The 22289-nt window shown below is 50.0% G+C and overlaps 1 protein-coding gene across 10 annotated transcripts in view; it reads left to right on the top strand.

The window, feature by feature from the left end:
• EXD3 (exonuclease 3'-5' domain containing 3) overlaps positions 1 to 22289 on the top strand; it is a 254110-nt gene that overhangs the window by 137870 nt on the left and 93951 nt on the right. Inside the window, exon 22 of one of the 10 annotated variants that reach the window (XM_038156654.1) lies at positions 119 to 8202. The exons of the other annotated variants lie outside the window; for them this stretch is intronic. Within the exon in view, the coding sequence (XP_038012582.1) occupies positions 119 to 136 (18 nt within the window). The 3' untranslated portion in view covers positions 137 to 8202. Of the gene's footprint in view, positions 1 to 118; positions 8203 to 22289 lie in introns of those variants that run through there. 10 annotated transcript variants of the gene reach the window in all.

Genomic DNA, 22289 nt, shown 5'->3' with positions numbered 1-22289 from the left:
CGAGGCTGGCTCCAGCCCCGGCTCCCACTCGCTCACCACTCCTTGCGCTGCCTCGGTGTCCTGGGCCTTGCACTCGGTGTCTTCTTGGTTCCCAAGAGTTCTGCTTGAACTTTGGCAGCACCTGGCAAAGCCGTGAGGAGTTCTGAGTGCAGTCACATTCGTCACAGTGCTGAGGGCTCAGTCAGAGGATCAGAGGCTCTGCATCTACAGCTTTGCTAGAAACTCGCCTGTTTTTCTGATTTTTGGTGCTTGGTCTGTGTTTTGGCATCAACTGCCATGGTTGGACTCTCTTTGTTGCTGTGTTCTCTGTCTAGGACACATGCTGTTTTAATTATAAACCATGTTTAATTATGGCTCTGTGATTCTGTTAACACTTAATTACTTTAATAGGAAGATTTTTTCATAAGATTTCTTTTTTTTCAGAAGTTATTAGGTTAATTCATGTCCATGCTAGTTGATGGCTCTAGATTGTGTTTGGCACAGGATATCTGTGGATTGCTGTTAAGAATAAATTTTAATTGTGTTAGCTCAAATCACCATCTCTTCCAATTTCACTATTGTATTTGTTACAGCAACACGCCGAAACCTATCCCTTCCCAAACTGCATTATAAACCAACAGGTAACTTCAACATCTCTCACCTTGTTTAAAGAGAGAAAAAGAAGCAATTTGGTTAGAAAATTAGCTTTTTCTTAGGGATAAACAAACCAATGAGTCTGGCTCGGTGCCTCATGGTGGAGATCTGGGGTCTCCTGGCCCAGTGGAATTGCACAAGTAGTGTAGGAGCAGACACACCAGAGAGTATGTCCTGAACCTCTGTTTAGATCTGCTGTCAGATATTGAAACTGGATCTGTAACTTAGAAAGCAAATGAGAGTTGTCCAGCTGAGCAGGTTGGCTGTGAGAGGAGACTGATGAAACTCCCTGCAGGTCAGATCCACAGAACAGGGGTTCATCTTACTGCAGGATAAATGGATATATTCAGCTATAGGATACTGCCAGTCCTGTGGTTTTATTGTCCCAGAACAGACTGCAGTTGTTATACATACATATATTTATAGTGGCACGCTGGCTTCTTGGCTGTTTTAAACAAACCTTTAAAAAACCTCATGGATTCTCCAGTTCTCTGACATCCCATAAAATAGCAGTGTTCCTCCTGATGGTTGTTGAAATACCACAAAAATAAGCACACACACACACAAAACCATGCTGGAGGAAACTCTGTGCTCTCTAATAAATGTACAAGACTGTGCAGCAGACAATGGAAAACTGACCCCTCACCCAGGATCTGGGGTCTGGAACTGGTTAACTCTATGGGTTTAGTACATGCTGTCTTAGTTTACAATATAAATAGGGGTAATCAATCTGGCTAGGAATATATACTAAGTGTTCTCTTACTTCCAGGAGAAATGCCTTCCCTGTAAATTGTGGTGGTGGAACAGCTGCTTGTTTTATACCCCTCAGCATGGGAAGATACTGATTTGTCCAACCTCTCCCTGTTCTAAATCATATTTACCTTCACTTAAGGCCTTGGCTTTTTGGAGCTCAGCTGTCTCTACAGACAGCACAGGTTTGGCTCATGTGCTGCTGATCCTCTGGAGGAGAATCCCAGCTCTCCCAGCTGCACTTCCCGGGGTTGTGTGCAAGGGGAGCTGTGGGCTGCACAGGATCATCCTCCAGCACTCCGGAAAACTGACAGCCCACATCAACAGAGGCAATTTCTGCCTTCAGGAGGGTGCTCTGGGCCTACATGGCCTACAGGGACCTCAGCAGTTCTTTTATACGTCCTTCCTAAAACATCCTCATTCTTTGTAAACCTAATTGGGCTTAATTAGGATGGAGGTCGGATCCTGAAACTGCTGGGCTGTGCTCTCCAGCATGTCTGTGCTGCTCGGGAGCTGGGTCACAGACCTTGTGGCTCCCAGACTGCTCTGAGCTCTGCTCCTCCTTGCAGAGCGCTTTGGTGAGGGGTGACAGAGTGGTGACAGAGAGTTTTGGCTGTCCCTACAGTGGGGGGAGCATGGTGGGCACACAAGCAGGGCTCCAGAAAGAGCCGAGTGCTGCTGTGTCTGTGCTAGGCAAGAGGAGGAGGATGGGCAGTACTGACCCATGAGCTGGGCTCCTCTCCTCCCTCTCCTGCACGGAGCTGGGCCTGGCCTACCAGCATGGGATGGGTTATCTGTGTCATCAGCCCTGGCTGCGTGTCACAGGAAGCAATGTGGCATCCTGCCTGCTCCCTCTGTCTCATGGAGCAGGGGCTTGTTTTGTCTCCTGGGTTCTGTTCTGTACATGACTGGAGTGAATATGGCAGCAAAGGTTGTCATAACAATTAATGTGTGTAGTGCAGAGCACATGGTAAAAATAGGTCCCAATTCAATGTTGTGCCCAAGACTGCTGGAAAATACGTTTTCTCTGTCAGCTCCCTCAGCAGGGATGGACGGGCTCTCTTTTGCAGATGTAAAGAATGGGCTTGCTTTGTAACCCTGCCAAAATACATCTTCTGTTAAAACAATGGCCAATACTGGCTACCTCTGTCTGACCTAGAACAGCAAGTGCACAGGGAGTGTCATCCAGGGGCTGCTCAGCATTTCTGCTCCCACTTGTGCTGGGCTCCAGCTTGGTTGCTCCAGTTAAAGGCTTCAGGAGTGGGGACTGCTGCCAAAGGTGTCAGTGGTGGTGCAGGAATGACCTTTTCCTTCCATGTGTTCCTCAAGTGCTGCATTGTAAGGACTTGGTGATGATCCTGATGAAGCCACCCCTGCAGAGTAGCTGTGGCTGGGCCTGGTGGTGCCTTTGGTGAGGAACATTTTAGTGGGGCTGAGTGAAAATAAGATTAATTCTATCTTTTGGTGACATGCAAAAAACCCCTATAGAAGTTCTACATTTCATAGCCTTAAAATGTTACAAACCCATTCCTTGTATTTGAAATGCAAATGTCATGTGCCTGTCACCTCTGCACACATTTGAGTATCTTGTATTTTTCTTCTTTTCAGACAGCTGAAATACTTCCTTCAGGAAGGGACAGTGTGAAATAATGTTTGGGGTGTTCAGACATGATCAATTCAACATGCTGAACCCTTACAGTAATCAGGAAGATCTCTGTGGAGTTGTTGGAGGCTGTTGTGGGCAGCCTTAAGTGTCAGCTCACAGCCTGACTCATCCAGGAGATCAGTGATGCTCTGCTCTCCACATCTTGGAGGAGATTCTAACAGAACTAGCAGTTCAAGAAGGAAAAAACACTCAAACCTGCTGAAGAAGGCATGGGCTCCAGTCCAAGGGCACAGACAGCTGACAGCAGGGTCATTTCATAGTGGGCTGAAATTCAGCTCCTCTCCCAGGTCCAGCAGTGGTTGTCTCCCACCCTTCCTGGTGGTGTCCCTGTTTGAGACATCCTGCTGTGACACTTGGGTATGGCCTGGTGGGATAGCAGGAGAACATGAGCTCCATGTCTCCATGTCATTCCAGCCTCTTAAAGGAGAATGAATTGTCTCTTGAGAACAGCCATGTTTTGGCAGGATCCATTACCTGGATGACTGTTGTGACTTTTGCCATCTTGCTTTTCCATGCCATGTGATTGAAAGTCCACCCAAAGCAGGTGTGGGCCACGCCTCTGAACTTGCCACGGTGCCAGGGCCTTGTCACTGACTGCTTGGTGAGCCCAAGAGTCAGGATGTTTCACTTCCCATGGCTGAGGTGTCTGGCCCAACCAACTTGTGTCAGTGAAAGAACACTCATGTGGAAGCAGATCAGTGGAGGCACGGCTGGCAGGCTTGGGGTGAGCAGTGCTGCTGACAGGGAGGAATCCCAGCTTGGATGGTGATAAACTGAGGAGATAAACACTGCAAGTTGTTAGCTTTACATATTTATATCACAAGGGTTTGTCGCTATAGCTTGAAGGGACAACTGTGTTCAGTGCTGTTTGGGCTCACTAAGAAATTCCTCCTGGAATCTGGAAGAACCTTGTGGTTAAAGGTTTCTAACTACTGTAAAACCCTCACTGGTGTGAGGCTCTGCAGCTGGGTTTGGAGCCAGGAGGACCTGTCCATCTGCAGAAAAGCTGTGCTGGGCTTTACTGAAAAGTGTAGCTGCTGTTCAGCTCAGTTCGGGGTCTGAGGCTTCACTCGGGTACGGGGTGGGGGGGGAGCAGGCTGGGGGACCTGGGTCCCATGGAGCCTCTGTGCCACCTCCCCCGGGCCTCTCCTTCCTTTCCCACCCTCTGTTTGACTTGACTCTTTGGCCTTTAAGCTCACTGGGGCAGGGACCCCGCTTGAACGATACCTTATGCAACAGGAGGCTGATCCCAGGTGAGGTTTCAAGGCCTTCCTGCAAGGAAAAATGATTGCAATTAGATCCCCTGCAAAAATAAATGTTCGGGGGAAAAAAAAAATCCCAGGCTCCAGCTGCAGTTTGTGCATCTGAACAGCCCCACATTGACAAGGGGATTATCTGCACATTCAAATAGGTTGTCTCTTGCATGTCACTGAATGCTCTGATCCTAAATAAGCAAATTACATCAGCCATTCTGATGTCCTGTTTAACTTATGACCTCAGCCTGAGCACTGCAGGATATGAGAGATAGCTGCTGAATTTCATTGTCTGGAGATCTGATATATTTTTGTATTTTTTTGCCCCCACTCCCCCCCTTTCAGTTTCCAAACTACTCCCCCCAGCTTTTACAAAGGTGTTAGCATGGGATTAGGAGTAGGCGGGGAGGAGCGGGGAGGAAGAGAGGAAACCACCTTTTTTTTTTTTAAATTAGGTGCAAAAGCATTCTAACAGTTGTAGCAAATGTTTCTGGTGTTTTGTGGTTAAGGTAACGAATTTCATTGCTGCAAAGCTCATCATGTGCAAGCTGACTTAAGCAGAGGGAGCCCAGGATGGAGCAATCCATTTAGCAGGGACAAAATAAAAAGCCTTATGATGAGACGGAAACCCCGTACTTGGGGCACTTTGCGAGAGCCTTTGAAGCCAGCCTGGGAACTCTGGCAATATTAGTTGATAATTAGTAATATAGATCCCTCAAACTGTCATTTAGATTGAAAATGTGCATGTCTCTCATGAGTCTCTGTCACACCAATCTGATCAGGCTTTTTTCTTCCTTTTATGTGGGTTGCTCTGTCGGTCCAGATGATGATGAGAACTGCCAGGCATCTTCTTTCTCACTCAGTTGTGAGCTGCGCAGCCATCTCCTGCTCCAGCGTGGCATGGAAGTGGAACCAGGGCAATTTTGCTTTGTGGTCACCTTTCCTGGCCTGAGCAACAGTCATTTCATTCATTTTAAAATACCAGCCGTCCTTCCCCATGTGCAGAGAAAAACCAGTAAGATTTAAAGGCTATGTATTTCATGAGATGCTTCTGCCCCAGCAGACAGCAAGGGGTTGGCCTTTGGAGTCTCTCAGGACAAAAAGCATCTTCAGCTCCAGTGGGGCTGAGACATCATCAAAGAATTCAAAAATGTCAGTTCTCATAGCCCCTGGTTCTGCTTTTGAGCTGCCTTCCACCGATGCAACATCATGTCTCCATTTACTTCCTTTCAGCCCTGAAATCTCTTTGGAAAGTGCTGTGTCATCCTCTAAATGAAGAATTCAGAAGGGTCACGTGTGCTGGATTTCAATGACTTGGGAATGCTGAGAAAGAGAATATTGTTTGGAAACCCTCTGTGGTTTAATAAAAGGTTCATCCATAGGATGCAATTTGTCAGCGCCTACAGGTCAGGAAAACCTGTGATTAAGAGCATCTGTGGTTTCCCCAGATGTGTGAGGGAGCTGCTTACTCCTCCCCAGTCACCCAAACCTAGGCTCAGCCTGGTGCCTGCCCAGGACGTGGGCTGTGATTTCTTGCTTCAGAGTGTGATTGTTCAACACAAAGGGTGAGGCTCTCTTAATCTTTTTGTTTATCCTGGGCTTGGCAATTCTGATGTAATCTGCAGCCTGTGCTGCAGAGGCTCCAGCCAGGAAGCACAGCTGGTATTATTCTGCCTCGAGAGACACTGTTGAGGGAGCCAATTGCCCTCCAGAGGTACTTGTCCGGGGCTGGCTGAGTGGCGAGTGCTCCTTGCCCTGGCACTGCGCCTCACTGAGAGGAACCAGCTCTTTGTGTGGAGTGGCTCTACAAGGCAGTGGCAGTCATTAAATACCATCACACTCTGGGATAATTTGTCATGGCAAATTCTGCTTCTTTTCAGTCTCTGGTTGAGATTTTTATTTGCTAACCTCTAATGGTTTATAAATGATAGTGAGAGCTCATAGTGAGTGGTCACTGTTATTCGCAGGGGGTGGGGACACCCCAAAGCACCACAAAGATCAGGGAATGCTTTGGGTCAGAAGGGACCTCAAAGCTCATTCAGTTCCAATCCCCTGCCATGGGCAGGGACACCTTCCACTCACTCAGAGTGCTCCAAGCCTCGTCCAACCTGGCCTTGGACACTTCCAGGGATCCAGGGGCAGCCCATTCTGTGCCAGAGCAACCTGTGCCAGGGCCTTCCCACACACACAAGGAAGAATTTTTTCCCAATATCTCATCTCTCCCTGCCCTCTGGCAGTGGGAAGCCATTCCCTGTGTCCTGTTACTCCAGGTCCTTGTCCCAGGTCCCTCTCCAGCTCTTCTGGAACCCCTTTAGGTACTGGAGATTCCAGTAGACACTGAGCAAGCCCCAGCTTGTGGTTGCCAGGCAGGAGGGCAGCATTCTGTCCGTGATGGCTTTGCAGCATGATACGTGAGCGCACACAGCACCAATTCTGTAAAATTCCCAGCCTGGATTTGGCTTAGCCCTGTGCTGTTGGCCACATAAAACTCAGAGTCCCCCAAAAAAGGGCTCAACTGGGCCTAATTCTCAGCAGCAAGCCCAGCCGTCGCTGCCTAGTTCCCACAGGCTGTACACTTCCCTGCCAAGATTTCAGTATCTTCAGAAATTCAGTGGAGCATGAAGGTCACAGCAAGGGGAGAATGACAGCCTGAGAGGTTTTTTTCCCCTTTCAGCAGCTCGGAGCAGACTGTTGTCTCTCTCTCATGTTGACTGTTTTCATAGGGTTAGCGTGAAGTTTATGTTTTACACAGCCCAGTGGCAGTCGGAGCAGGGATCAGCTGTGTTTCTTCAAGGAAGACAGTCTCACGTTGCAGACTTTCTTTCTCAGTGTCTGCAAAAGCTCGGTTTCCAGTGAAATTTCCCTTACAAATCTTTGTCTTGAAGCTCTCTTTGTGGATGTATGTGAGAGACTGTACCCAAGGTTTCGGTTTGGGTATTTATTTTGGTTCTTTTATTTTCACTTGCAAAGCTGCAGGCGGAAATTAAACTTCAGCAAGGAGGGGGGGAAGCTGTTAATTTTTCACAGTGTTATGTATTCCAGTGCTCAAAATGATGATGCCAAATTGGCCATTAGAGGTCAAACCTCAGCTGACAGCAAATGTTTTCTTTTGAGGAAGCCATCCTTATTCCTGGGAACCAGTTTTGTTGTCCCGTGCTAAATGCAAGAAAGGTATGAATGTGTGGTTTTTCCTGGAGGGCAACACTAGCTGGAAAAATGCTGGTTTTAGCCAGTGGAAACAGCAGAAGCAAACAACGATTGGCAGTGAAAACAGCACTTGTATTTAGACTACCATAGGAAAGAAGACACAATGTAGTACAGAGTAAATGTCCTTTTATACAGCCTGTACAAGGCTTTTTCTTCCTCTCATGGGTTTGGACAGACTATGAAGTGTGTTGGTCAGCAGAGAAGCTGGTGCACTGGGAGAAAGTAATGAAGGGTCCGCGGGTGACAGTGATGGAGTGACTGTAAGGAAAATGAGGAACTCTCTGGAGAAGGCAGTGACACAGCTCTAACTCCCATGTGTCCTGAGGAAACTGTCCCCATGGTTTCTCACAAATGTCATGAGAAAACAAGAGATTTTTAGCCAGTTTAAGTTCTGATGGTTTCCAGTCCCCTGCGCCTCCTGAGGTCATAGTTCAGTGTATTGACTGTGTCAAGAAGCCAAAATTCCTATGTTTTATGCACTGTGTAGTTTCTCCTCCTTTTCAACATTGGTGTCCTTATAATATTCTTTGTTTGTATGTCATGGTGAGGGTGGCTCACAGCTCTCGGTGTTTGAATGGGAGTGGGGACTCCCCAGAGCACCACAAAGATCATGGAATGCTTTGGGTGCAAGGACCTTAAAGCCCATCCAGTCCTACCCCCTGCCATGGACAGGGACGCCTCCCACTCTCCCAGGCTGCTCCAAGCCCCGTCCAACCTGACCTTGGGGATCCAGGGGCAGCCCCAGCTGCTCTGGGCACCCTGTGCCAGGGCCTGCCCACCCTGCCAGGGAACAATTCCTAATTCCCAGTATCCCATCCAGCCCTGCCCTCTGTCAGTGGGAGCCATTCCCTGTGTCCTGTCCCTCCATCCCTTGTCCCCAGTCCCTCTCCAGCTCTCCTGGAGCCCCTTTAGGGCCTGGCAGGGGCTCTGAGGTCCCCGTGGAGCCTTCTCCAGGCTGAACATGCTCAGCTTTCCCAGCCTGGCTCCAGAGCAGAGGGACTCCAGCACTGTGATAACTCAGTATCAGGCCAATGTTTTCCCAAGTCCTGTTGAGAATCCTGCACAAAAACCATTGTACTGTGGTTGCAAATGCCACTAACTCCTGCAATGTGCTTCATGGGGACTGCACAGCTCTTCAGCCATCCCTGATCCACAGCAGTGCCAGCAGCAGACCTTTGTTCCTTCAGAGGAGGAATGTGGGATCTCCAGGCATGTTTGGAGCCTTCCTTGGAAGCACCATAGGCTGAGCTGCACATACTTGGTTTCCATGTAGAGTTTGCCAAATCTGTAATTGCTCATCAGCATTTATCTGAAGACCCTTAGTCATTACACTGTGTCACTTCCTATGGCATAAACCAGCCTGTATCTGTTATTCATGGTATTAATTGGACGAGGTGACTCGCTGTGCCAAAACTGTGTGTCCATGGGTTCTGGTGAGATGTGGTGCAGGACTGTCTTCAGCACCTACTGCTGCAAAGGCATTTCCAGCTGGTGATGATGGTCAGCAGCATCTGTAGGGTTCTCTGGTCTTTCCAGGAAGGAAGGCCTTGTCCCCACAAGGTGCATCTGGTCTCAATGAGTGGCTGGATAGAAGAGACCATCTTCTGTTTGTGCAAACCCTCTCATCCAAGGACTACACAGAAACAGGGACACAGAACCGGGAGAGCCACAGCAGTATCCTGGTCAAAACAGAGACAGAAAGCCTTAAAATGAGTTTCTCAATTCATCATTGTGCCAGTCTTGATGAAGAGGATATTTTGCAGCTGAGCAAGCTTAGAGGGAGAAATGGCAATGTAGGAGTTTTTAGCAAAGATGGAAAATGTAACATTCAGGGCATGATCCTTGTGAGTCATTATCTTTTCTCTGGATAAGGGGATTTGGATGATTTACTTGTCGTAATTTAATAAGACCCACAGTCTGAGTCGAGCACCCTTTTATTCATGGAAGTGCTGGGACAGGATGCAGGTGAAAGCCTGGTTTTGTCTCATGCCCAAAAGGTTCTCTATTCCCATTCCCAGCTCAGCTTTTCTCATTATGATTTCTGGGAGAGCTGCCCCTGCTGTGGCATTTTAGTGAAGTGGGAGAGGCTGATGTCTGAGATGAACATATCCAGATTTATTTTTGTTACTGCACATTAAAAAGCTGTGGTTACAGGTGTCCTGCAGCCAGGAGGGTGGTCCCACAGCCCTTGTTCCCTGCCTACTTGTCCATCCCTCACGTTTGCAGCTCATGCCTGGGGAGGGGGCACATGGGCAGCCAGATGTTGAGACTGATCTGGCTGAATTGGGAGTTCCCATCCACAGCTGGATCAGTGCCTTGTAGCCACCAGGGATCTCAGGAACAATATACATCTCAGGTGCACTGATTGTGTGGCCTGTCCACCTCCAGCAGCCCGATCCTGGCTGGGTGCCCTGTGGAGGTGTGAGTGGACCAGTAACCTCTGTAGCTGTTGGGGTTTTGACGGTCTAACTTCACAGATTTTGAAGAAGGGAAGATCACTGAGTTTGGTCCTGGCAGGAAGAAATGAGCTGGTGGTTAGAGAGAAGGAAGTTGGTGACAGAGGAGTCAGAGGAGGAGTATGGTTCCCTACAAACAAGGTCATGTGAATGGTGACAGCATGGAGTGATCAATGTGCAAGGAAAAATAGGTCACTGCGGAGTCAGCCTGAAGGCTGAAGCCTCTCAAAATATCTGGAACATTGTGGAAAAGAAAGTTAAGAAGACATCAAGTAAAGCTAGAAAACTCTTGCCCCCTGGCCTGCCTTGCTGTCTTGCTTCCCTCAACATGGCTTTGCACACTCCAGTCACTGACTGTGCGAAGGAGTTGGGCACTCAGAAGTTTGTGCTTCCCTCCGTGCAGACAGTGCCGTGTGGTGAAGGGTTGAGCCTCAGCTCTCAGGACCAAACCCACCCACAGCCAGAAGCAGCCTCCCTCGGCCTGGCCAGCTCCAGCTGCCCGGGGTTGTGGGGCCGTTCCTCCCCCAGGCGGGGCCTTCCCTGGATCAGCCGCATTTACTGGCATTTACTGGCGGGCTCAGATTACCCCAGTGAAAATAATCGGTTATGCAAAGTTACGCTGTTTAGATTGGGTTTCTTCTGTGTGGCCAGCGAGGTGTGAAAGTCAATCTGTGCCACAAACCCTGTGGGCGCTTTCTCCCTGCTGGCTGGATATGATAGCTCTGGGCTTGGGCTCTTAGGGGGAAAAGCTGGCCCTGGGCTTGGCTAAAAGGGACACAAACCACAGGTGATTACAGTGGGATGGGGCTCCTGAGCTGCACAGGGCTCCTAAACCCGGCATGGCGAAGCCAATGGGTCACCTGAGAGGAGGGTGTGAGGTCTGGCTCTGGAGAGCCCTTCGGTCACCTCGCCAGGCTGGCAAGGACGGACCATGGCTGCTGACAGTATAGGCTTGTAATGGTTTTATCATGGAAGCACAGAATAATTAGAGTTGGAAAAGTCCTCCAAGATCAAATCCAACCATGTCCCCAAGTGCCACATTGATGTAGCTCTTAAATCCCTCTAGGCTGGGCAGCCTGTTGCAGTACCTGACCATTCTGTCTGATATCTAATCTGAAACTCCCTGGCACAACTCGAGGCTGTTATCAGTGCACTCCTGTTGCCAGGCCATCATCATGGTCCATGCAGAATCTGCACAGTAATCAGTAAATCTTCACCGTTAGGAGAAGGACTTGCTATCACAGAAGTCTTTCATTATATTCCTCTGTTACTTTTCCTTACGATCATCTTCTTTTTCACCCCCAAGGAATCACAGATTTGGAGTTTAAATACAGAAAAGCCTCTGTGGACCAACAGCCCCTCCTGCTCTCCTGCCTGCAGCCACGGTGTCTCTGTGATTCCTGCCCAGAGAGACCCAGGCTCACTCCCAGTTTGAGCTGGGAGGAGGCTGTGGGTGGCCAGGGCTCAGGCTGGGGCCCTGAGCTGACACCCCAGTGTGCTATTGATGTGTGGTCAGGCAGTGGCACCTCACAGTCACTACTCAGGGGCTTGCTGCCTGCTCCTTGGTGTTCATAAGCACTGGAGCATCCCAGGGTCTGTGAGGGAAGGTCCAAGGGCTGCTGGTTTGCCCAGGTTCTGCAGCCCCGATGGAATGGGAGAAACGCAGAAAGGCACCTCATGCATATTTAAATTAGTGCCAATTTATGCTGTCGCTGATCTGTGACTTACCGCAGTAACATTCATATTCAGCTTTAGTGCCAAAGGCAATACTCAGCTGCTTTCTTACTCCTTAATGAAAAATACCTCTTTAGGGCTTCTTTGAAGTCCCCACCCCTGAAAATCCCAGCTATATTGTCATCATTGTTACTGTTAACAGCCCCTGCCAGGCCCGGGAGCCGTTCCTGACGGATAGCTCCGCGGGGCTTTGTCCGGGGCTCCCATTCAGCGCTGCGCTACAGCCAGTTTGAAATGGCTAATGACGGGCCTCCCAGGGGACTGCTGCCAAGCTCTCAAAGACCTCCCAGGTTTGGAAGTGGCAGGATGTCCTTTTCCTGGGGCCAGCCGCAGAAGGAATGCACACACTCAGATTCTCCTACCTAAGCCACATCAGTCAAGTTATTTTTTCAGTTGCAAAGAGTCATCCATGCGTACAGAGGCGGTTGCTTAGCAGGAGAGAGATAGCTGTGTCAGTAGAGGACATGGAATAAATAGAGGGAAAAGGTTAGGTGGAAAGATCCCCACTAGTTTGAGGCATTATTGTGTTTTCACGTTGAAAACACCCTTTTGGAAAAATATGAAAGGCTTTGAAAACTTAAGCCAGGGTCTGTGTCAGAGACAGGAGGAGATTCACCCGTCCCCAGGGTGCAGTGATGCTGCAGTGATGTTTATGGGTGCAATTAGGAGTGTGAATGGCTCGGTGGGCCCAGCTCCTACAAGCCATTTGCAAAGGAGAGCCAGAAGAACACTGGATGGTCCCTCAGGGTCTGTTGGAAACGGGACTGGTATGTTTCTGCCAGGATTTCATGACAGTTTTAAGTCGGTGCAGGCAGCCAGTGCAGCTGGATGGAGTCGGGCCTCTGCTTCCTGCCCCTGCCCCTCTCTCACCCCCCTCGTCCCAGCACAAGTGCTCGTTTAACTGCAGGGCCGCAGAATGAGGGAACTGATCCCAGTTGAAACGGGTCTGTCAAAACCAGATGGTTAATTTTATCCCAGCTCAGCTCCCCAGTCTGGCTCGCTCTGCAGCTGCCCAGATGTGCAGGGAGGGGACGGGGCAGGAGGGCTCTGTCTGCGCTGGGTCAGTACAGGCCTGTGCTGGCCGGGGCCCTGCGAGCCCAGAGCCCAGGGCACTCCGGCCAAGCATGTCCCCAGCCTCTGGTGCCCAGCCCCAGCCGAACAGGGACAGCGTGGCCGGTGCCTGCCTTCAGGGCTCTCCGGGAGCCCAGCCCCCACCCCGCTCCAGCACTGCCCGCTCCTGGCTCAGGGCATGAAGCCCCAGCCTTGGGGCTGAGGGATTAGCCCTACCCTGGTGATACCCATTCATTTTGGACCCTCCTGGCAGTTCAAAATCTGATTAGCTGAAATTTGAGCTGCAGCTCAAAGTTGGGTGGGTGCTTATCCCTGTGTCCAGACAGTCCAGCATGTGGAGCAGCGCGGAGCTTGTGCCCCTTGCCGCAGCTCTGCCGTGACTGAGCACAGCTCACAGCTTCCAAGGGTGTTTCTCCATTATTCCAAGTGAAAAGGGCTCTTCGTGCTTCACAAATGAATTTGCCACAGAATATGTGAGAATTGGTTCATTGCTTGCACCTGTGCTGCCAAATGCAACTAAATCTTTCCTCCCACTGATGGAATCCAAATTAATATGTTTTCTTATTTTTTTTAATTGAGGGGAAAGCTGCCCTCTCTGCAGGTGATGCTGTACCTTTAACTGGGCTGCTGCTGTATGAAGCAGTTGAAGCTTCATTTAGCCTGAATGAAAAACCCGATGCATGTTGCTGAGGAGAGGAAACTGGTGGTGGATGATTTACTTGGAATGCCCTACAGCAACAGGGTTATAAGTGAGGAGGGGAAACACCAAGAGCACTGAGATCTGAACCAGAGGAAATACACAAAGCCTTAAAGTGACCTTATGCAAATTCCTAATGATGAGACTTAATTGAACTCATTTTTTCCAGAGGTTGTAAAGATCAAAATAGCAATAGCCTTGAAATGCAAAGCTCTCTGGATAATGCACATGAATGTATAGTTGCATACAGCCAAAAACTGCCCCAGGTGGGTGTGATCAGCCTCCCTGGCAGCAGGCTACCAGACCCAGATCCCAGACCCAGGCTTGCTCCAGAGCATCGGGGCTGCTCTGGGGGCCAAAGTGATTCCTGGGGTTTCATCGTCCCTTCCACCCCGTGGGACACTGCCTCTGCAAAAATGTTTATTTAAAGCTCTGTGTTTCTGTGCTGGGCCCCGGGAAGCCTGGGTGTCCTGGGAAGCCTGGGTGCCTGGAAGCCTGACTGGTCCTGGGAAGCCTGGCAGGCCCTGGGAAGTGAGTGGTGGTGGCTGGGGTAGCCACTTGTGAAGTGAGCTGTTGTCCTCAGCCCGGTCTGTGGGGTCAGTGCCCCATCCCACAGACACAAGAACCCCAGTAAGGAGAAGCAGAGCCACCCCTGGGGATTGCAAGGCTGTGCCCTGCTCGCGGGGTTGGTTCCTGATGGGAAATAACATGGGCATGTGTTCAGTGTGACAGTGTCAGAAACTGATCTGGACATTGTCAAGACCAAATTCCTGTGCTGTTCCTAGAGCTCAGATTAGTTTCCTCTGTGCTTGCATTCAGCTCTAGGATTCATTCCCTGGATGGAGACTTTTCACAAGTGCATGTAGTGTTAGAACAATGGGAAATGGCCTTAAGCTGAAGGAGGGCAGAGTTAGGTGGGATATGAGGATGAAATTCCTCTCTGTGAGGGTGGGGAGGCCCTGGCCCAGAGAAGCTGTGGCTGCCCCTGGATCCCCAGGCCAGGTTGGATGGGGCTTGGAGCAGCCTGGGAGAGTGGAAGGTGTCTCTGCTCATGGCAAGGGGTGGGACTAGATGAGCTTTAAAGTCCTTTCCCACCCAAACCAGTCTGGGATCCTGTGATTCTCCTCCTTCATATTAATGCATACATGAGGAAGTATTGATCTGGGGAGAAAAAGCAAATTAGGCACTGCTGTGAAAAATTCTCAACCCTGAATTTGGTGCTTAAATTCTCTGAGCTCCTGTTTCCAAGGACTTGCAGAGTGAGGCACACACATGCACTTTTTGTCTGTGAAATACTGACTGCAGAATTCTTCTGAATTTCATTCGAAGTACCAGATTAATTGATTTATTTTGATTCATAAGCAGCAGTAGAGAGCAGGAGGCTCTGACCCAGTGAATAATGGTGGATGTGACTGTGAACAGCAGCTAATGAAGATGAAAAACTCCCCTGTCCAGAGGAATCCAAACACAGCCTTACAGATGAGGCTGCTGGCCCAAGTGCAGCTGTTTGTCTTTCCAGTAATCCGAAGCCATTGCAGAGGCCCTGAGAAGAGGAGGGGACAGTGACTGTGTGTGTAGCAGGGATCACTCGTGTGTGCAGCTTCCCGGGCAGGAGTGAATCTGTGGCACGGCGGTGCCACCGTGGCCGGGCCCCCACGGGCACAGCCGGGCTCCCCGGCCCCATCAGCCCGAGCAGAGCAAGACACTCAGCACCTTCCCTTCAGAGGGAAGCTGGAAAATCTTCTCTGTATTTAAAGTTCCCATGGCTGCAGTTTGAATTTGGCACACAGTTGGCCATGGGGTTATCTGAGGTCATGTACTCAAATAGTTATAGATAAAACAAGGGCCTGCTCGGATTGGAAATCTCCAGAGGGCTTTTCCTCTGCGCGCGAGTAACAATATTGCAGAAGGACAGCAGCCAAAATAAAGACTCGGTTCCGTATGCAGTAGCTCAGAAAAGTAAAATGAGCAATGGAAAAAAAAAAAAAAGAAGAAAAAAATGCAAAAAAGAAGCCTGTTTTCATTACGTTATTTTCTGAACTTGCTGTTGGGATGGAGGAGTTCCAGCCAAGGAGAGGGAGTCCTGCAGTGAGGCGCCATCCAGGACTGGGCTCGCTGTGCTGCTCTTCCAGGAAATTCCCTGTGGCTGCAGAAAGCCACTGCTCTCCGGCTGGGCTCACCTGCCCGCGGGCTCACCCGAGGAGCCACCAAGGCAGGGCCCACACTGCAGAGCTGGCAGGGCATGGGGACACTGCCCAGGGCTGCCCCAGCACCTGCTCCTCTGCTCAAGAGTTTAGTTCCTAAGTCCTTCCCAGCTAGGGCAGTTATAAGAGGGAGAAGTTGATGGGGTTTGAAAGTTAAAGAGGGAATAAGATTCTGTCAGAATCTTCCACAGACCCCTGGGCTTTTATGGGAAACTTTCCCCATGGCTAAGGCAGACTGAGAGCACACTGGGACAAGAGCTGTGAGCCTGTACCTTTCCAAGCTGCCACTGGGGAACAGAAGATGTGTGCAGTAACAGCAGCTCTGCTCTTCGCTCACTGCCTGCTACAGCTAGCTTCAGCCTCCCCAGCCTGTTGTCAGGAAAATAATTGAAATGCTAAAGCAAAATTACAGGGTTGGGAAGGAAATTTGGCCTTTGGAAGCTTTCTGTCTTCCTTGGATGCCGTGGTGATGGATGCTGCTGTAAACACATCACCTAATGGGTAGTGAGGAAGATGAAACAGGAATTAGGAGAACAAGCCAGAGGGGAAGGTGTTCTCTACCTTCAGAGCATGCTCAGGGCACCAGTGACACTGAGCAGGCCTGAACTTGTGAGGTGCCCACTCCATTGTGAGCTCTGGCTGATGTGTTGAGAGCAGCTCACACCTCCACATCCTTGTCTCCTGCTCTCTGCTCCCCTGGATGGGGACAGTGTGGGGATTTCTGCCTACACTGGGGATGCAGGTGGAGCACAGCTGGGCAGTTCTAGAAGTGCATTCCGGGTGGCAAATTGGCAGTGCCATCTCTGGGCTGGGCCCTGGAGCTGTGCCTCAGCAAGCAGGGTCACCCAGGCATTGCGGGGACCTGCTAAATGTCCTTTAGTGCTTTCCTCTGAGAGTGAAGAATGTACAAACCTCTTACCAATAGGAATTTTACTTTATGTGGATATTTTGGTGGTGTCTTGGACATGAGGAGCCCAGCTCCCACTAAGTTCAGTGAGATTCATGTATCCCTCTCCTCTGGGCAACTGAGAATAATTCAGCCTCAGTCAAACTTTTATTTGCATTTTCATTAAAGTTCATCAGGTTGCTCACTGGAGATTTTCAGAGTTTGAAAAGTTGAATTCGTAGAATCCAAGGCTGGCTTGGGTTGGAACTGACCTTAAAGCTCATCCAGTGCCACCCCTACCATGGCAGGGACACCTTCCACTCTCCCAGGCTGCTCCAAGCCCTGTCCAGCCTGGCCTTGGGCACTGCCAGGGATCCAGGGGCAGCCCCAGCTGCTCTGGGCACCCTGTGCCAGGGCCTCACCATGCTCAGAGAGAAGAATTTCTTTCAAATATCAAACATAAATCTCTCCTCTTTCAGTTTAACACTGTCCCCCCCTGTTCTGTTGCTGTCTGCCAGTGTGAAAACTCTCTTCTGTACAAGCCCCCTTTAGACACTGAAATGCCTCAATAAGGTCTCCTCAGAGCCTACTCTTTTCCAGGCTGAACACCCCCATCTCTCCCAGCCTGTCTCCATAACAGAGAGTCTCCAGCCCTCAGAACATCTCCAAAGGGTCCTCTGGACTGCTTCCAGCAGGTCCACATCTTTCTTGTGCTCGAATTTATCAATCAATTTATTGCTGTCTCCTGCCTGGATGAAAATAACTGGTAAATGCAGGTTTCTGGTGGAGGTTCTAAGGTTTACATCTTCCCAATGCTGTTTCTGCTAGTACATGCTTCAAATGTATATTCACATTCTTTCTGTGAAGCCAGTTTGTTAGGAAGAAAGGAGTCATCAGAAGGTCATGTATTCATCAGGATTCATTTTTAGAAAGGAACAAGGCTCCATGCTTCTCTTTGGAGCCTTGGTCCTGCTTTTCTCCTTATAGGGAGTATTTTAATAAAGGGAACAACTATAATTTTTCAGCTTTTGGAGACATGGAGTGCTGTTCCCAAAGAGCCTCTACTGCAGTCAGTGCTACCTACCAAGGTTCTGTCTCTGTCTGTGCATGCCATGTTTCTACTTTGGGCCTGTAACTGTGTCCTGTGGATGTGGTGTTTCCTGTGTGTGCACAGGGTGCTTTTAGTACTGATCTCATGACAGATTGATAATCACCGAATCTCAGATTGGTTTGGGTTAAAAGGGACCTTAAAGCCCATCCAGTCCTACCCCCTGCCATGGGCAGGGACGCCTCCCACTCTCCCAGGCTGCTCCAAGCCCTGTCCAGCCTGGCCTTGGGCACTGCCAGGGATCCAGGGGCAGCCCCAGCTGCTCTGGGCACCCTGTGCCAGGGCCTGCCCACCCTGCCAGGGAACAATTCCTAATTCCCGATATCCCATCCAGCCCTGCCTTCTGGCTCTGGGAAGCCATTCCCTGTGTCCTGTCCCTCCATCCCTTGTCCCCAGTTCCTCTCCAGCTCTCCTGGAGCCCCTTCAGGCCTCCCCCTTCAGGCAGGGGCTCTGAGCTCTCCCCGGAGCCTTCTCCTCTCCCGGTGAGCACCCCCAGCTCTCCCAGCCTGGCTGTAGAGCAGAGGGGCTCCAGCCCTTGGAACAGCTCTGTGGCCTCCTCTGGACTCTCTCCAGTAGCTCCAGGTCCTTCCTGTGCTGGGACCCGGGGCTGGAGGCAATTCTGCAGGTGGGGTCTCACCTGAGCAGTGGGGCAGAACCACCTCCCCTAACCTGCTGCCCACACTTTGTATACTTTAGGTCTGTAATATTCCATGCACTTCTGAGCTGTTGGGTTTCTATCTGAGTGCACATGGGAAAAAACAGAGTCCTTACTGACTAGAGCAAGGAAAATCAAGTAGGACTTGGCACCTACACAGGTGCTTATGATGGCTCACAGACGTGTAGAAAGGAATTTTCCCCCCTCGGAGGCCTGGGTGCAGGTTGCCTGGGGTGACAGCTGGAGACGAGTGACCCTTGGCACTGTGGTCGGGCTGGGGGTGCAATATGTGCTGTCCAGTGGTGTCATAGTCAGGGTCACTTATCCCAGTGCCAGCTGGAAAGGGACAGCATGTGACTGATGTGTCTGAAGCACTGGCAGGCACCACCCATCCAGCCCAAAGCCAGGCAGGATGAGGCAGTTTGAAATGTTTAATTTTTTTGTAGACATGTGTCCCGACTCCCTGGGCTTTGCTGGGTGAGGCTTCGTGTCACCTCCCTGCCCTGCCTGTGGTGCTGGAGCAGAAGCTTTGCTGCTGGGTTTGCTGTACTGTCACACCACCTCTGCCTGTCTCACTTACCTCTCTGGGGCTGTGTCACAGAACCTCCTCTGAGTGCAGCAGGATTGTGACTGTGGCTGAACAGCCACCCAGGGCTCAACGGAAATGCCAAGGACTGATTTGCAGTACATGGCCAAAGCTGGGAGCATGAGGGAGACATTTGTCCCCTGAAAGCTCTGTGTGACTGGAGCAAACAGACACATGTGGCAGTTTTATGATGGTGACATTTTGCATTTTTTCCCTCAGCAGCAGAGCAAAATTAATCAGAAACGCTTTGAAACAACAACTGGTTTATAGGGATCATAGCCCAAGTGCAAGAAGAGCTTTGTCATCAGGACAGCCTCAGAGCTAATTTGCTGAGACATTCAACTGCCTTTAAATCTCCACTGGAGAATTTTTGCCTTTCTGGTTGTGGGTCACTTGTGCTAATTTGGCATTTTTAAAGCAATTTACATTTTTCTTTCAGCACAAACACTTATCCTCTCTAGTAATGAGAACGCTCCTGTGCTTGGTTTTGGGGGTGGTGGTGAAAGAATTTCAGCTCTGAAGGGAGGCAGCTGTTCCCTTTGGCTTGCCAGCAGCTTTCAGGCATTTGCTGAGCCTACAGAGGAAACACATTCTTAAAGTCTGTGTCAGGAACCCAGCTTGGAAAGCAGAGAAGCCATGTGAATTGTCAGGGTTGCTGTAAGACCTGTCACTTGTCACAGCACTGGGGGTGCTGCAGGGCGTTCGTGGTGTGTGTCTGTGAAACCCTCACGGGACCTACAGTGCAACACATGGAACAGATTTTAATCTCACATTAGAGAGCTGAGTCAGAAGTTGTGGAATGAAAAGGGAGAGTGGCCATGTGGTCATTAGGGCCCAGAGACACACTCCTGACATGGGCTCAGGCCTGTGGGTTTGAGGGTAAACTGGCCAAGAAATGAGCTGGGAGCAGTGTGATACAAGTAAGGCTGTTCCTAAAATAATTTAATATTAAGCGCATGGAGCAAACCTCTGATCTTGCCCTGTCCTGTTCCCTCCAGAACTGGAGGGACAGTGACACAATTGTGCCTGAGCAGCTTGCTGCTGGTGTCAGAAGTGGTGTAGGGTGGAGCTCAGGGAAAGGCTCTTCCCCCAGAGGGTGCTGGCACTGCCCAGGCTCCCCAGGGAATGGGCACGGCCCCGAGGCTGCCAGAGCTCCAGGAGCCTTTGGCCAGCGCTGCCAGGGATGCCCAGGGTGGGGTTGCTGGGGGGTCTGGGCAGGGCCAGGGGCTGGGCTGGGTGATCCTGGTGGGTCCCTTCCAGCTCAGGAGATTCTGTGATTCTGTGGTGAGTTTGAAGGCTCTGGAGAAGTATTTCCTGGTGATAACAGAAGTTTGAAAATTAAAGAGGGAATAAGCTTTGGATAAGGATGATTTATTGTTGTGGAATACAAGGTGCCAGGACCTGCTGGAAGAGAACAGTGGCCCATGAGGAGACCCTAAAGCCCATGACAGCTCTTGCAGAAGCCAAATGCAATACAGGAACTGGAGCAGAAGTGTCAGAGGAAAACCAGACCCTGGTGACCCAGCCTCCCTCTGAAAGGTCCAGGAGGGGTCACAGTGTGGATGAGTGGGGGAAAAAAAAAAAAAAGCTGTCGGGAAAGGAGATGGTGGGCTGAACCTATGGGGGTGAATAGACTTTGCATATTCCCACTTATGTGCCACCAAGCCTTGCATTCAGGATTAGAGTAAAAAATGTCATTCAGATCAGCCCTTCAAGCCTAGGTAACATTTTTTTTCCAAATCATAAGAGTGTCGACCAGCTACTTCCCAGAAGAAGGAGACCTCCAAACAGGAGATTGTTTGTGTGTTAAAGGTTTCTCGGGAACCTGGTTCCCTCCTGAGGGATTCAAGCCTCTGCTTTGAAGTTCTATCTCCAGCTGGAAACTCACACAAACCTTTGGGCCAAGGGCATTTTTTCCCTAAAATATTTGATATCAGTGCTTTGGTACAAGTCTCTTATTTGTGTGTGGGTTTCTGCTTTGTGACTCATCTTTCTTGGCAGGAGACAGCCAGCCAGTGTCAAATTGGATTACTGAATGAGGGAAAAATCCATATTCCCTGGTAAGATACTTGAGGACCTCAAAGTCCTGCCTTGAGATAAATGCTCATCATCAGGTGGGGAAATGGGATTATTTTGCATCACTCCTCTGTGAGCGTGGAAACTCTCCTCCTTACCCTGATGGATCACATGGAAATACAGAGCAGAATCATTTGTCTTTTTGGGAGCAGGGAGCCACTCAGGTCAGTAGTTTTTTCCCCTGTGCTTGGAGCAGTCATATCAGTGTATCTATTTCTCCTTCTCTTAATACATTCTTGAGGAGCCACAGGAGAAACGAATGGCCTTCAGACAAGTTCCACACAGGTCCTGTGCCCTAGTGACTGCTGAAGGCACATGCTGGTGGTGCCATCCAGCCCAGGACACACTCCCGATCTCCCTCCTCACTCCTGGAAGACATTAAGGCAATTCATGTGTGACCTGAAATAAAACATGCTCTTGTTGGCAGCCACACAGTCTGGGACTGATGCTGGAGAGCTGCATGCTCCTTCCAGGGCTGCATGGTGAAGGCTTCCAGAAAGCACGTCCATGGAGGAAAGTCCCATCTCCTGGGCTCTCCCCCAGCCACTGTCCCAAGCATCTTTGTGTAGCCCTTCCCCATCGCTGTTTTCCCATGGCAAGAAGTGCCTAGTTCAGAAAGCATCAGCCCCCAAGCCCTTTGATCTTTTCTTTCTCAAGAGAAAAAAGATTAAAAAGAGACAAGAAGTTAAGGATTTGTGAAGGGGAATGGAACATGAATAGCAAATTCTGCTGCAGAGGTCACCTCCCCCCAGCTTTCTTCCTGTGTGATCGGGAGGAGGGAAGGGTGTGGAGTGGTTGTGGGGGATCCAGGGAGGAAGGGAGTGAATTGGGGGCAGAGGAGTGGGGGTGGAGTGGTGAAGCCCTTCAAAAGGAACAATGCTGCCAGTGCTGGCATTGTCAGGCGGCCCTTTACAGAGGGCCATGAATACAGGTTATAAATTCTTTGGCCATTCAGAGAGTTCTCCAAACCTGACTCCATCCTGCACTAAACCAGGCCTGAGCCCTATCAGTTGCATAGCAATGAATTCATTTACATCTGGATAGTTAATCTCCAATTCACTTGACAGTTTATCTCCTCTTGGAAGAGCAGCAGTGCCTGCTCTATTGTGTTGGAGCCAGTCGAGGCTCATCAGCCAGGCCAGCACCTCTGGTTTGTGCTCAGAAAAGACAAGCAGGGTGGGTATTGATATGAAACATGAAATTATTGCCCCAAGCTGCTTGATTCTGGTATCCTTTCACTCAGCATCCTCCTCACCTTCACCCTTTGGCTCTCCAGGGTGGAAATGCCATGTCCCTCCCTCTGACAT

The sequence above is a fragment of the Motacilla alba genome, chromosome 17, assembly GCF_015832195.1.
Source record: "Motacilla alba alba isolate MOTALB_02 chromosome 17, Motacilla_alba_V1.0_pri, whole genome shotgun sequence".
NCBI lineage: Eukaryota > Metazoa > Chordata > Aves > Passeriformes > Motacillidae > Motacilla > Motacilla alba.
The sequence above is the reverse complement of the archived record's forward strand: the minus strand, read 5'-3'. Positions and strand labels throughout refer to the sequence as shown.